The sequence below is a fragment of the Ammospiza nelsoni genome, chromosome 17, assembly GCF_027579445.1.
Source record: "Ammospiza nelsoni isolate bAmmNel1 chromosome 17, bAmmNel1.pri, whole genome shotgun sequence".
Taxonomy (NCBI): domain Eukaryota; kingdom Metazoa; phylum Chordata; class Aves; order Passeriformes; family Passerellidae; genus Ammospiza; species Ammospiza nelsoni.
This window is the reverse complement of record NC_080649.1, coordinates 13,117,840-13,131,063: the sequence shown is the minus strand read 5'-3', so window position 1 is coordinate 13,131,063 and position 13,224 is coordinate 13,117,840. Positions and strand designations below refer to the sequence as shown.

The window sequence follows — 13,224 nt, the reverse complement described above, 5'->3', positions numbered from 1 at the left end:
CACTGGAATGCAGTCAGGAATTGAGACCAAGCTCCTCTGAGATGGGTCTGGTGTGGAGCATTTACCTGGAGAAGCAGATTCCCAGTTGCACAGCCTCCTTCCAGGGTGGTAATCCTGAAGGAGACCTCAGAGATGTCTCCTCAGACAAGTGATTCTTCTCCTCAGAGAAGAGTGATTCACTTCTCCTCAGAGAAGTGATTTGAGCTATTAATTAGCTCTTTCTATCCTTCCTCTCTGACCCTGCATCCCTGTACTCAGAGTGATCAGCATTGAAAGAAGAATTGAGAGTTCAGTTTCTCACAGAGCAGCAAAAGAGCAGAGACAAATACAGCATTACTTAAATTCTTTCAGACTGAAATTTCCCTCTAGAGTTTAGGAATGACCTGCAGCACAGAATTTACAGATTGCCTTTGCTTATTTACAGATTACATTTGCTTATTCTGATATTCATTTTAGAAAAAGAATTAAAATTCAAGATCACCTGACCTTGTACTCATTTGATTTAAGTGCATCTTGAACAAAGGGAAAGAGGAGTTTGTTACTCACAGCCTCTCTGTCTCCTGCCTGGGCCAGTGAAGATCTTTCAGTGATTTACCTGAGAGACTTGGAGCACTCAGAGTGCACAGGAGGAGGCAGATGAGCTCTGGTGGCATTTTGCTCAGGTTTCCCCCAGGTTCACTCCCTGTTCCACATCTGAGGAGCTTCCCCTGGCAGCCAGGGAGCCTTTTCTGAGCCAGCCATGGTGGGCAGCGAGTGGAGGCTGCTGTGGAACTCCTCCTGCAGAGTGCCAAAGAGGCACAAAGATTGTTTGGGAGGTGCAGCTGCAGGGAGTGCCAGGTAATTGCTGCCAGCAGCTCTGTGCAGGTCTGTGCAGCTCTGCTGGATGGGGCAACTCTGCTTCACTCCCTGGCACATTACAGGGCTTCAACAGAGGCTGGAAAGGAGGAAAGAGGAGGTGTTGGGTTTTTCCATGCAACTGTAAGTGCTCACGTCCTCTGCTCAGCTGCTGGATCAAGCCCTTTTGTGACCCAGAGATGGGGCAACTCAGAGGTGTTTTAAAAATTTTCATTCCATTTTCAGTCTCATAGGAAGGGTGAGACAATACAGATGTTATAACTCATACCATCACAATTAGAAGCCAACCATTTCCTAATTACAATACATTTGGAAATGTTTCTTGGCCTATCAGCTTTTGCTACACCATGCTGCAAATGCCTTAAAGCTAATAATTTAAAATTACCCCTCATGGGTCCCACTACAATGCATTTTTCACAGTTCTATTTCTCCAAAGTATCCAGTCTTATTTACAAAACCATCCCTAGAAACTTTTTTCTATTTCCATTTCTCTCTTAACAGTATCTGTCCTATTCCATGGCATTTCTCAGTCAGCATTTCTTGTCTCAAGGTTTGCATACAGATGCACAATGTGTGGGCCTTCTGTCGGGCTTTGAGATTTCTCTACAAATCCATTTCCCACATTCAGCCCCAAACTAGATAAATCCTTGATGCTTCCAAGCACGAGGAAGGTTTCCTCATATTTCTATGGCATCTCTTGTGTCCTTGCACAAAGAACTGATGGAAGGGACTTGAGTCCTCCAGTTTATCTCCAACATCACTCTTCTGGTGGCTGTGTACTGAGCAGGAAATTGTGTTTCCAGGTCTGATGTGGTGCAGGCACAGGTATCCCGTGGTTTTTCCATCTCCCAGAGTCTGCTGCTTTCCACCTCACCTGGAGTGAAGGCAGGGTTTTCATCTGGATGCAGCTCTGAGACCTGAGAGTCCAAACCACCCTGGGCTCCAGGGCAGCAGCATCAGCTCCTCTTTGTGCTCCAGGCTGGCTCCTTCAGAGTGGAGTATTTTCTGTGTGGTATTTTCTGGGTCCCCCGTGGCAGGAAGGAAATAATGAATCTGACTCCATGTTCCTAGAAGGCAAATTTATTATTTTATGGTATCATATCATATCATATCGAAAGGATCCTTACAAAAGGCTTAATAAGATAATAACAAAACTCGTGACTCTCTCCAGAGCCTGACACAGCCTGACCATGATTGGTCATTAAGTTAAAACAATTCACATGAAACCAATCAAACATGCACCTGTTGGATAAACAATCTCCAAACCACATTCCAAAGCAGCAAAACAAGGAGAAGCAAATGAGATAATATTATTTTCCTTTTTCTCTGAGATTTCTTAGCTTCCCAGGAGAAGAATCCTGGGCAAAAAGGATTTTTCCAGAAAATATGACAGTGATAGCCAAGGGAAAGGCAAAGTTTAGGGGGGAGCTCCTCATGGTCTGCAAAAGGTCATTTAAATGAAATGAAAGTCTGGCTGTACAGGTAATGTAAGCAAAGGCCAATCCCACCAAATCCCACCAAATGCTTTTAGTTCTGATGAAAGCAAATATTAGAAACCTCCCTTCTAAACTACTTCCTCCTCCTCCTCACCACTAGCCACATTAGAAGGGGCTTTTAGTTCTTAAAAATTTTGTCTCCTCTCTAAGACCTTTTAATTCAAATACATGACTTCTGTTTAAGTGGTGAACAAAAGGGATCTGTCAGACTTGTTTAGTACATATTTTCCAAGGAAAGAAAATGTGTTTTTTGGATTTATGAAAGAATAAAAATAACATTCAGTTAAGCAAATGTCTCCAGATTCTCAGACATGCAGGAGCAGCATAATCAAAAATCTCCACATTTTCTCCTCCCTCCCCTCATCTCCCTTCTTCCTTCTTTTCCTTTCTACCTCCTCTCTTCCCTTTCCTCCTTCCTATCCTTCCTCTCACTTCCCTCCTCCCTCCATCCTTACCTCTGTTCCTTCCTGCATCCCTCCCAACCTCCCTTTTCTTTCTCCTCTCCATCTTCGGGACAGACTGAGAGGTCCTGAACACTTCCCAAACCTGGGAATGTTCTCCTTCCATGGTAGAAGAATGTTCTCTGAAACACCTTTCAAGTAATCTTTTAGCTTCTTGCTCTTAATTATCCCAATCTCCAGTTCCTTCTATCAAATATCTGTACAGATAACCTAGGGGTGGCTGTTGTGGTCAGTGACTTTGTTATTGTTGGGAAAATCATGAGGTCCAAGAGGAAAACCTGGATGTGTTTAACAGTATTAGCAATAGGAAAATGTGCTTTTTGCTGGGAAGCAAAAGAAAGATTTGCAGATGAAAGGCAAAATTTACTTGTCAGTAAAGGGAAAAACCACTAATTTGTTCAGGGAAAAAACACTAATTTGTCCTCTTGTTGTACAAAGAAATTATAAATAAGGCAGGTCTGAAGTTTGAACTATTGTTCTGTTCGAGCTGTGTGGCATATCTGCATCTTAACTAGATTGTTCTTGTGGTGCCATAAACATGTGGAGGAATTCTGATTAAATATCTTGATAAATATTCAGACATAAGCTGAGGAGAATCTCAAAGCCTGTATGATGTGTCAGTGTTGTGCCTCACACCTTTCACTTTATTACTCAAACAGATGCGCAGAAAAGAGTTTTCTGACAGTTTGCATGAAATTTACTGGGATTGAGTCCACAGCTGGAAGTTTTGCTTCCCAAAGATTTCTCCCTGTCTGTGAGCGAGTCAGACCTTTCATTTTCAGGGGTGGGGAAGATGAATGCAGGCCCATTTCATAATTAATCAATCATTAGCAATGAGAGGGAGAGTGGGTCTGCCATAACAATGAGGATTGCAGCTGCCCTGGGTTATCAGCAGGGTTTCAAAATGAAAACTGTGATAATAATGTATTATATTTCCTGCCTTAATGTGGTGTGGGTAAAGAAAACTCAAAGTGGAAGCTGAAGGTTTCACATCCAGGGCTGAGGGGTGCAAATCAGCAGGCCTGGAACAGAGGTGATTATTTAGATTACAGCAGCAATAAAAGTGGCAAAACACCTTCTGACATTTCCCCTGTTCTGAAGTGCTTTATGAAAATACATGGTTTTATAGAGATAAAATGGACTCTCAGCTGCACTGTTTTACCTTCAGAACTCTACCAGTTTTACAGGTATTTTTGAAATTGCTGAAACAAATATTTTATAACTTTTCCTTATCAATTATGGTCTTAATTATGTCTCTGTGAACTATTTAAATGTTATTCAGCATGTGTTTCTAAAGGTAAAAGATACTAAACATGTATTTCTAAAGATAAACACCTTTTGTTTTGCAATTCTTGCCTTGCATTTCAAGTTATTCAGGCCAGTAGTTGCACCAATAAGCCAGGATGCTGTGGAATTGCTGTGGAATCCATACCTAATTTAGTGTGGCTTGATCCTGTGAGGTTATTTCCAAGGAAAATGGATTGAGGGAACAGAAAAGAGAAGACTCAGGTGACAATTAAAAAGTTTTAGTTATTTGAGTAGCAACTGGGCAGGGTTTTATACAACTCCCTATGCCATCCTCTGTTATACACAGATATCCTGGTGGATGTTCAAACATTTCAACGACTGATTTATTTATATGTGTATTGTGATATGCTTAAGATTCCAATCTGTAGAAGAACCTACATAAATGTGAAAAATGTAGAAAAATATTTTATCTGGATGAAATCACAGAGGAAGATATCATCTGTGATTAGGAGACCTGAAGCCTTGCAAACCTGACCAGTGCGTGTGGAAGTTGTGTCTGCTGGAGGCTTCCCCATGACCTTGCTGTCTGTGCAGAGCCCTTGCTCCAGGATTTACCTGCATTGCAAAACCCATGTGTGGGAGTGGAGGGAAGGGAAAACCACATTTTGGGAGGCAGCATGTGGCTGCCATTCCCAGGATTGGAAACAGGTCTGGGAACGGCTCTCATTTCCTAACAATAACAAAGTCACTCAGCACAACAGCCACCTCTGGGTTATCTGTACAGATCTTGGGTAAAAGGAGCAGGAGATTGGGGTAATGAAGAGCAAGAAGATAAAAATTACTTGAAAGGTGTTTCAGAGAACATTCTTGTACCATGGAGGGAAAACATTCCCAGTCTGGGAAGTGTTCAGGGCCTATCAGTCTGTCCCGAAGATGGAGAAGAGAAAGAAAAGGGAGACTGGGAGGGATGCAGGAAGGAACAGAGGTAGGGATGGAGAGAGAAGGGAAGTGAGAGGAAGGATAGGAAGGAGGAAAGGGAAGAGAGGAGGTAGAAAGGAAAGGAAGGAAGAAATGAAAGGAAGAAGGGAGATGAGGGAAGTAAGGAGAAAATGGTGATTTTTGATTGTGCTGCTCCTGCATGTCTGAGAATCTGGAGACATTTGTTTAATTGAATATTATTTTTATTCTTTCATATATCCAAAAAACCACACTTTCTTTCCTTGGAAAATATGTACTCACAGTTCCAAAACGTTCTCTTTTTGGAGCCATTGGTGCCTGCAGTGCTGCTGGGAGGCAGCTGAAGGGTTAATGTGGCTGAGCTGCTTGGGAGTGGAGTGATTCAGATCTGCAGCCGAGTGTTTGGGCAGTGCAGAGTTCAGGGACTTGATGGATCAGCAGAAATGAGCTGTGAGGTTCCTGCTGCTGGGAGATGGCCTGGCCACACCAGGGTCCCTGTCCTGGACATCAGTGCCACCAGAGCTGGGGACAAGCTGGCACAAGAAAATAAATTACCAGAGGGAGAAGTACTGCAATAAAACACAGTGCTGGGTTCTTCCAAGAGAAATTACAGTGCTACCTGACAGTAACTCGTTGCTGTATATCTACAAAGCATTTTTAAAACTCTTTAAAGGGAAGAAGTTTGGTTGGGACAGACAATGGACCCCTAAACAGTTCTTTAAATTCAGGACTTTTGAATGTTAAATACATGGCCAGAAAAGCTGCAGTGCTGTGTTTTCACAGGTTATAGGTTTGGACAGAAAGGTCTCCTGGAGCTTTCTCCAAACTGAGACACTAACTGCAAATATTGGCTTTTTGGGTACCAAGGAATTATGTGCTCAGTTAAATAAGTGGACTCCAGAGGAGGCAGTCATGTCCTTTTCCCCATGGTTAGACAAATAGCAATTTGACTTGTTTTACCCATCCAACTCTCCCTCAAGTCTCTGATCTCCACTCTTTCAATGCTTCCATCCCTGTAGATTTTAATTTGCTGCTTCCACTGAATGGCAGCCTTGAATATGGATAAGATGAGTACAAGAGCTGCTGCTGCTGGGCTGGAAATGACATTACCTCAATGCCTGATTTTCTCCTGTGCTCCTCCAACAAGCATTTTCTCTATGTGGATTAGAGATCCAGCACAGGACACTGGGTGGGCTCTGGAGTTTACACATAAGTAGATATGTAGACCTTGTCAATGGGCTAAGCTAAATAATTCTGTTTGAAAACAGTGCCAAAAGCCCTTTTAGGTTCATCTGATCATTGCCAAATCTGATCTCCTTTCTTATTATAGATGGAGTCCCTGAAATCAGAGTGGAAAAACACAGAAGAATCACTCATTTATCTCATTTTTAAAATCCCGAAGGAGCTCAAATGTCACTGTGGTGCTCGATAAGGAAGGATGCAGGATGGTGTAAAAAGAAAAAGATCAATCCCAGTTTATTTCACATGTCTCTTTTTATAGGGTTTTTAAAGAACATCCCCTGTCTATCCTCAATTGGTCAGTAATGAGTTAGCCTGTATTGATTGGGCACTCGATCCCCCTGTGTGCAGGAAAAGTTGTTTGTGAGAGATAGTTTTCATTTTTCCATTGAATGGTGTAAAAACAGTTTATACAGGTGGCTAGTGTTTATCACAGTCCTAGAGCACTTTCTCAGGGAAAGCAGGTTTTTTTCCACAGTCCTAGAGGGAAAGCACGTTGTTTTCTACAGTCCTAGAGGGAAAGCAGGTTGTTTTCCACAGTCCTAGGTGCCCTTTCTCAGGGAAAGCAGGTTGTTTTCTGCAGTCAGAGCTCTTTCTCAAGGAAAGAATGTTGTTTTCTACAGTCCTAGAGCTCCTTCTTGGGGAAAGCAGGTTGTTTTCACAGTCAGAGCTCTTTCTCAGGGAAAGCAAGTTGTTTTCTGCAGTCTTAGAGCTTTTTCTCAGGGAAAACAGGCTGTTTTCGACAATCTTTGAACTCTTTCTCAGGGAAAGCAGGTTGTTTTCCACAGTCCTAGAGGGAAAGCAGGTTGTTTTCCACAGTCAGAACTCTTTCTCATGGAAAGCAGGTTGTTTTCCACAGTCTTAGAGCTCTTCCTCAGGGAAAACATTGTTTTTCACTGCTGCAGAGCTCAGTTCTCACAAAGAGCTCTCAGCTTTCTCATGGCTCCTGCGGGCTCGGGTCAAGGTTGGGTTTGTAGGCCTCAGTCCTGCTGTTCCATCAGCACACTTGAAGGCCTCATTTCCCATGCAAGGCTGTAATAAACTTCACAGAAGCTGCTTCTGTGTGAGCAGTGAGCTGTACTGAAACCTCACAACACATGGCAACGCACCCACAAGTGTTTATGGGGTGGGCAAGGTTGGGGGATGCTGAACTCAGAGAGGCTGAACTTCCCCAGGAGGTGGGAGCTGTGGGTCCCAAAATGTCCTTCTGGCATTGAAACCTTTGGCTGCACACATTCAGTGTCAAACATTTCTACTCTTGGCACTCTGCTGAAGTTTTTCTAAACCCTACATCAGAAGAAAACTGTTTTAAACCAGAATAACTCAACTTGAACTCTTGTAGGGGTTGTTAGGGCTGGCTGCTCATTCTGCTGAGGGGCTGAGCATGGCTTTGTGTGGAAGAGTTTTTACAGTGACTTCTGTGAGCCAGAGAGGAGTTTGATAAGTGTGGTATTGTGAGGATTTTAGGACGAGCTGAGAGATGAGAATTTTGACTCCATGTTCTCAGAAGGCTGATTTATTATTTTATATTATATTACATTATATTAAAAGAAATGCTATACTAAAACTATACTAAACTATAGAGAAAGAATTGGAAGGCTTCATAAGAATAATAATGAAAACTCATGACTGACTCCTCAGAGTCCGATTCAGCTGATGGTGATTGGTCATTAATTAAAAACAATTCACATGGAATCAATCAAAGATGCACCTGTTGGTAAAAGATCTCCAGACCACATTCCCAAGCAATCAGATAATTATTGTTTTCCTTCCCCTCTGAGGCTTCTCAGCTTCCCAGGAGAAGAAATCCTGGTGAAGGGATTTTTCAGAAAATATCATGGTGACAGATGAGAGGACCCATGTCCACCCCTGAAAGAATTTTCTATCAAGGTTATTGACATAGAAACCAAGAGAGAAAGAAGGATGAATAAGAGAAACCTGCAACTGCCTATTCCAATGAGAACTTTGTTTGACAAATAATGGAAATAAGGGAAATCTAACCCTTGCAATCTGATCTGTGCAATGCACTGCTTCAGTCTGATTCTCAAATGAGGAAAAATTTCTCATTTTTTCATTATTAATTTTTTTATCATGATATGCAAAAGAGTTGATTTTCAAGGAAGATCCTCAAAGAAGTTTTGTTTTTAAAATATCTGTGTTGATTTATTATAGAAATAGAGCTTTTTACCCCTTTACAAACAATGCATTACGATATGCAAAAGGGAAAATTAGGTGTGAATTTCAGTGAAGGTGACAACATCTGGTAAATGTTCCCAGGGTCATCGAGACATTAAAGGAACAATAAAATTTAGGAATTTCTTTGGTCACCACTAAATGTCACTGTTGCTCCACAAAATGACTGTAGGCATCTTATTTTGTTGAAGACAAAACCTTACACTGGTAAATGCATTTCTGTTACACCTGTGTGAGACCCATCTTCAGCTCATCCAGAAAAAAACATTCATTTTAGAGAGACAGGCATTTTGTTAAACCCCTCCATGAAATTAAATAAAAAATGAGTCCTTTTTTCCTTAAAACCACTTGATTTCTGGTATGTTTTCTTGAATCATAAATCTAGCAAGCAGTCTAAATCAAATAATAATCTAGCAAGCCTGGTGTAGCTGAGAAAAGTGATGGATTCTTTGGGTTTGGTTTTTTTTTTTTTTGTTTGTTTGGTTTTTCCCCCAGAATCAGTATAAGAAACAAAATAAAGCACCTTTAATGGTTAGATTGTATTATAGGCATCTCTAGGAGGTACATCCCACAATTCAGTGTAAAAGATAATCCCAGAGCCTTAATTTTGGGACAAAACCTAATGTGTGTTCTAGTGAGGATAAGTAATTTCATGTGTGAAAAAAGTATGGATGAATATTTAAATATTTCAAACTGGCCCAAGATACCCAAGCACAGTGAAAAGACACAACAAAACTCCAATAATCAAAGAATATTTTTTCTTTCTGTGGGGTGAGATGTTTATGCATGTTTTGCTGTGTATATAGCAGTTGCTTCTCATGAATTCCATGTTAGATTTTCCAGAAGCATGGAAATAAGGAGAAACTGTCAGTTAAAATAAATAGGATCTAGAAGGATTTGAAGAAAAACAGAGTTAACAGGAAAGAAGTAAGCATGCTTTGAAATATTTGTACAGGTGAAGGAGCCAAATTGCTGCATTAAAAGCCTCCTGGAGTTCAGAAAATATGTGTAAGCATTCTGCTAAGGAACAGCTCTTACTATAAATCACTTTTCTTAATCATGCCTTTTTTAAAACCTGTTTATTTCTAAGGATGCTAACATGGGAAGTGCGTATTTATTTGTTTTTCTGAAGTTCATCTCTTCTATTTAATGTCATTTTCTAAAGCATGAATTACATCATCTGGTTCTTTCCAAACACAGCCAAACCCAGTGGAGTTGCAGTGATCAGTCTTGGAAAAACACCTCCCACCTGAGATTGCAGCCTGGGGCTGAAGAGAGCATTGTGAGATCACCAAAGCTCATTTTTGATTCACAGGTGTTTATTGTCTGCAGTTCCAGAGCACTGGGAAGCTCTGTAAATGCAAAATGTCTCCATAAAGACAGGGTTGCTCCTCTGATTTTCAGAAATGAAAACCAGGACACCTTTCTAGATTATAAACAATGTATAAAATCCACTGGGACTCCACAGTGAGAAAAGATTGCTATTTTATAGAGTAATTTAAAGACTCCAAAGCCATGTAAGACCATCCATGCTAAATCCTCAGCAGATGCAGGAGGGTGCACACTGATATCTGAATATTCCTATGTTTGGGTGTTATAGGAGAGACCATTCTTTATTGTCAGAATTCTGTGTCTGGCCTGAAGGTCAGATATTGGCAAAGAAAAATGGAAATAAACTGAAGAAACACTTTTAGTTAGCTCTCATTGGTACTAAGGATGAGGAGATAAGAATTTTAAAGAAGCAAATCCTGATTGTGCTGAAGATGGTTTCAGGAATTAAACTGAAGAGCAGAAAGGAAATAAGCCAGATAAAGTAGCTGTGACCAGTGAGAATAATCCCTCTGGCATTCAAAATTGTGTTCTAGACAGTTAAAAAGATGTACCTAAAAGCAAGCCCATTAATTCTACCAAATCAGGTAAGAATGCCAATATTTCCTATTTCAATATGTTAGTGTTCAGGAACACATAATCACAGAATGATTCTATGCAGGTACTTTTATTGAGAGCTCTGGGTGTCAGGGGTACAAACCCAACTCTGACCCTGACATGGGTTTGGGCTGAACATGTTTTATATTCTATTATTATATAACTTACATATTAATTATTAAACATACATTGTTCTGTTGTATACATTGATTCCATCCAAGCATGGGTTTCTTGTGATCCTCCTCAAACCCATAATATAGTTTGTCATGATTCTTTAAACAATAATTCTATCTAATCACATCTAACAATGATATAATTTATCATATACTGACTACACAGGTGTAGTTTCACATGATCTAGCAAACACAAGGCCTAAGGTTTTCCAGGGCTTACCTTTGACATTTCCCAGGGCCTACTAAACCTAACTTTCTTCCTAGCTCCCTGAATTTTCTGTGATTTTAAAATATTTTACTATCATATCTGTTCTATCAGCTCATGTACATCTGACCAGCACAAACTGGCTCAGGAAGGGTTTTCCTTGGGAGAGTTTCTATTCCATAACCTGCTGCTGCTGGGGCAGGAATCTCTTTGTCTTTGCTTCCTGCCTCTCCTCTCTGACACCTGCTGCTCAGAGAACTTTGGCTTGGACTCTCTGCTGTGGCTGTTCATTGATTTCAGCTCCCAGTTCATGCTGGGATTTCATCCCCCAGCTCCTGGAATGCCATTTTGCTGCACACCACTGAAGTTTGGGAGGATCAGGAGTCCCTGGCTTGGGATGAAATTTTCTGCCATGGGTCAAGAGCTGAAGTTCAACCATTTCTGATGCTTTTATTCCATCCTGTGCTCAGTGGGTGAATTTCTGCTCCAGATAAATGAACCCATCAGATCCTGCTGGCATCTGTCTGCTCTGGTGACTGGAGGTGAGACCCTGCACTTGAAATTAAAGGGGGAGAAGGGAAGGGAAGAGAGGAAAGGTGCCCAAACCATCACTCTGTTAGAACCCTACAGCATAAGCCCACACGTCACTGTCATATTTTCTGGAAAAATCCCTTTGCCAGGATTTCTTCTCCTGGTAAGCTGAGAAGCGTCAGAGAAAAATGAAAACAATAATTATCTGATTTGCTTCTCCTGTGTTTTGCTGCTTTGGAATGTGGTTTGGACATTGGTTACCAATTGGTCATTGTTTGATTGGTTTCATGTGAACTGTTGTAACTTAATGACCAATCACAGTCAGGCTATGTTAGGACTCTGGAAGGAGTCAAGGGTTTTTCATTAGTATCTTGTCAAGCCTTCTGTCTGTATCCTTTTTCTATTCTTTAGCATAACATAGCAGAATAAAATAGAATAGAATAGAATAGAATAGAATAGAATAGAATAGAATAGAATAGAATAGAATAGAATAGAATAGAATAATAAATTAGCCTTCTAAGAACATGAAGTCAGATTCATCTTTCCTCTCCCTGGGGACCCTGAAAATACCACACCCACACTTTACAAAGCCAAAATATACTTTAGCATAAGTTTCCTGATTCTTCACCCCTCCAGGTGAGCAAGAACACACTAAATTATGATATTCGAGTTAGTGGAAATGACTTTAATAAAATTTAAACCATACTTCTGTCTCAGGCTTCTTTTCAGGGAGCCTGATAACTCTCTTCACATTTGCAGAGAAGAAGAAAAGTTCAGGCAACCTTAACTTCTCTTTGAGCAAAGCCTGAATTGCCAAGGGCCAAAGTGTCAATTTTCATTGATCTCTTTCAAAATAGCCTCAGCCACCTTGAATCATTCATGAAAGGATCATGGTTTCTTCTCCAGAGGCACAAGGAACAAAGCATGCACAGAGAAATGTTGTGACATTTTCTTGATAAATTTAGCCTAGATAGAGACTCTAAAGTTCTGTGATTTCTCTGGCTGTCTTATGCTTGACCCCTCTCAGAAGTTGTGAATTGGTGTCTTTGATTGTGCCACATCTCTTACCTGCTCAAAGTGAAAGAACCAGAGAGGAGAGTCTGAGGAACCTCCCTCTAGGGATTTTGTCAGATTTTGTCCCAACAGAACATTTGCTATATCTAGACAGATTTTCTCCTCAAATAAAAATTCCATTGCAATAATTTCTTCATACTGTTCTGAGTGACAGCAACTCCACTGTGGGGATGCAGGACTGAAATCACCATTGTGCTTTATTTCCATTTTAAAGTATGGATAATAACAGGGATTTTATGTTTTTTAAATTGTGGTTCTGCTGATTATGAATAACCATCTATCTATGTCTTTGCTGACTTAGAAACAGAATTTCACCTTTCTGATGGAAGGTTTCAGGAGATGTCTAAGTGAACCTGCTAAGACAATGCAGGATTTCAGTGATTTTTAACATAAAGTTTATTAAGCCTTCAAAATGCTTTTACTTGGAAAATTTCCCTTGCAGTTTTAGGTGTTTATATTGACCAGAGTTCTGGAAATGCAGCACAAAATACAGAACAAAATGTATCCTTCTGATGTTTTCCACTCTAATTTATTATTACATAGAATCTATTATGATATATAATCTACTTTTATTATCCAAGGCCCTTGTGCACACTACATCATCAGAGCAAGGCACTTTGGTGACTTCTGAGTACTTTTATAAATTATTCATGCATCTTTTTTTATATCACCTACTGTGGCATCAGCTAGGGACAAACAAATATTACGGACATGGTACCAATAAAAACAGAATGCATAAAGAGTCTCTAAAATGTCTGTATAGTCTGCCAAGTCCTGCATATTGCTGGAGAATGCTAACAGCCACTGGAAACTTCTAATTTGAGGGTCCCCTCCTAGAAAAAAAATTTAATTCTTTGACAAAGTGC

General features: G+C 40.5%; 1 protein-coding gene across 1 annotated transcript in view; it reads right to left on the bottom strand.

Moving 5' to 3' along the window:
* The window catches only part of IL20RB (interleukin 20 receptor subunit beta), a 29,048-nt gene extending 27,130 nt beyond the window's left edge, over window positions 1-1,918 (bottom strand). Inside the window, exons 1-2 of the mRNA XM_059484675.1 lie at window positions 1,914-1,918; window positions 596-777 (exon numbers count right to left, since the gene is read on the bottom strand). Of these exons, the coding sequence (XP_059340658.1) occupies window positions 596-777; window positions 1,914-1,918 (187 nt within the window). The remainder of the gene's footprint in view (window positions 1-595; window positions 778-1,913) is intronic.
* Between the last annotated feature and the right edge of the window lie 11,306 nt (window positions 1,919-13,224).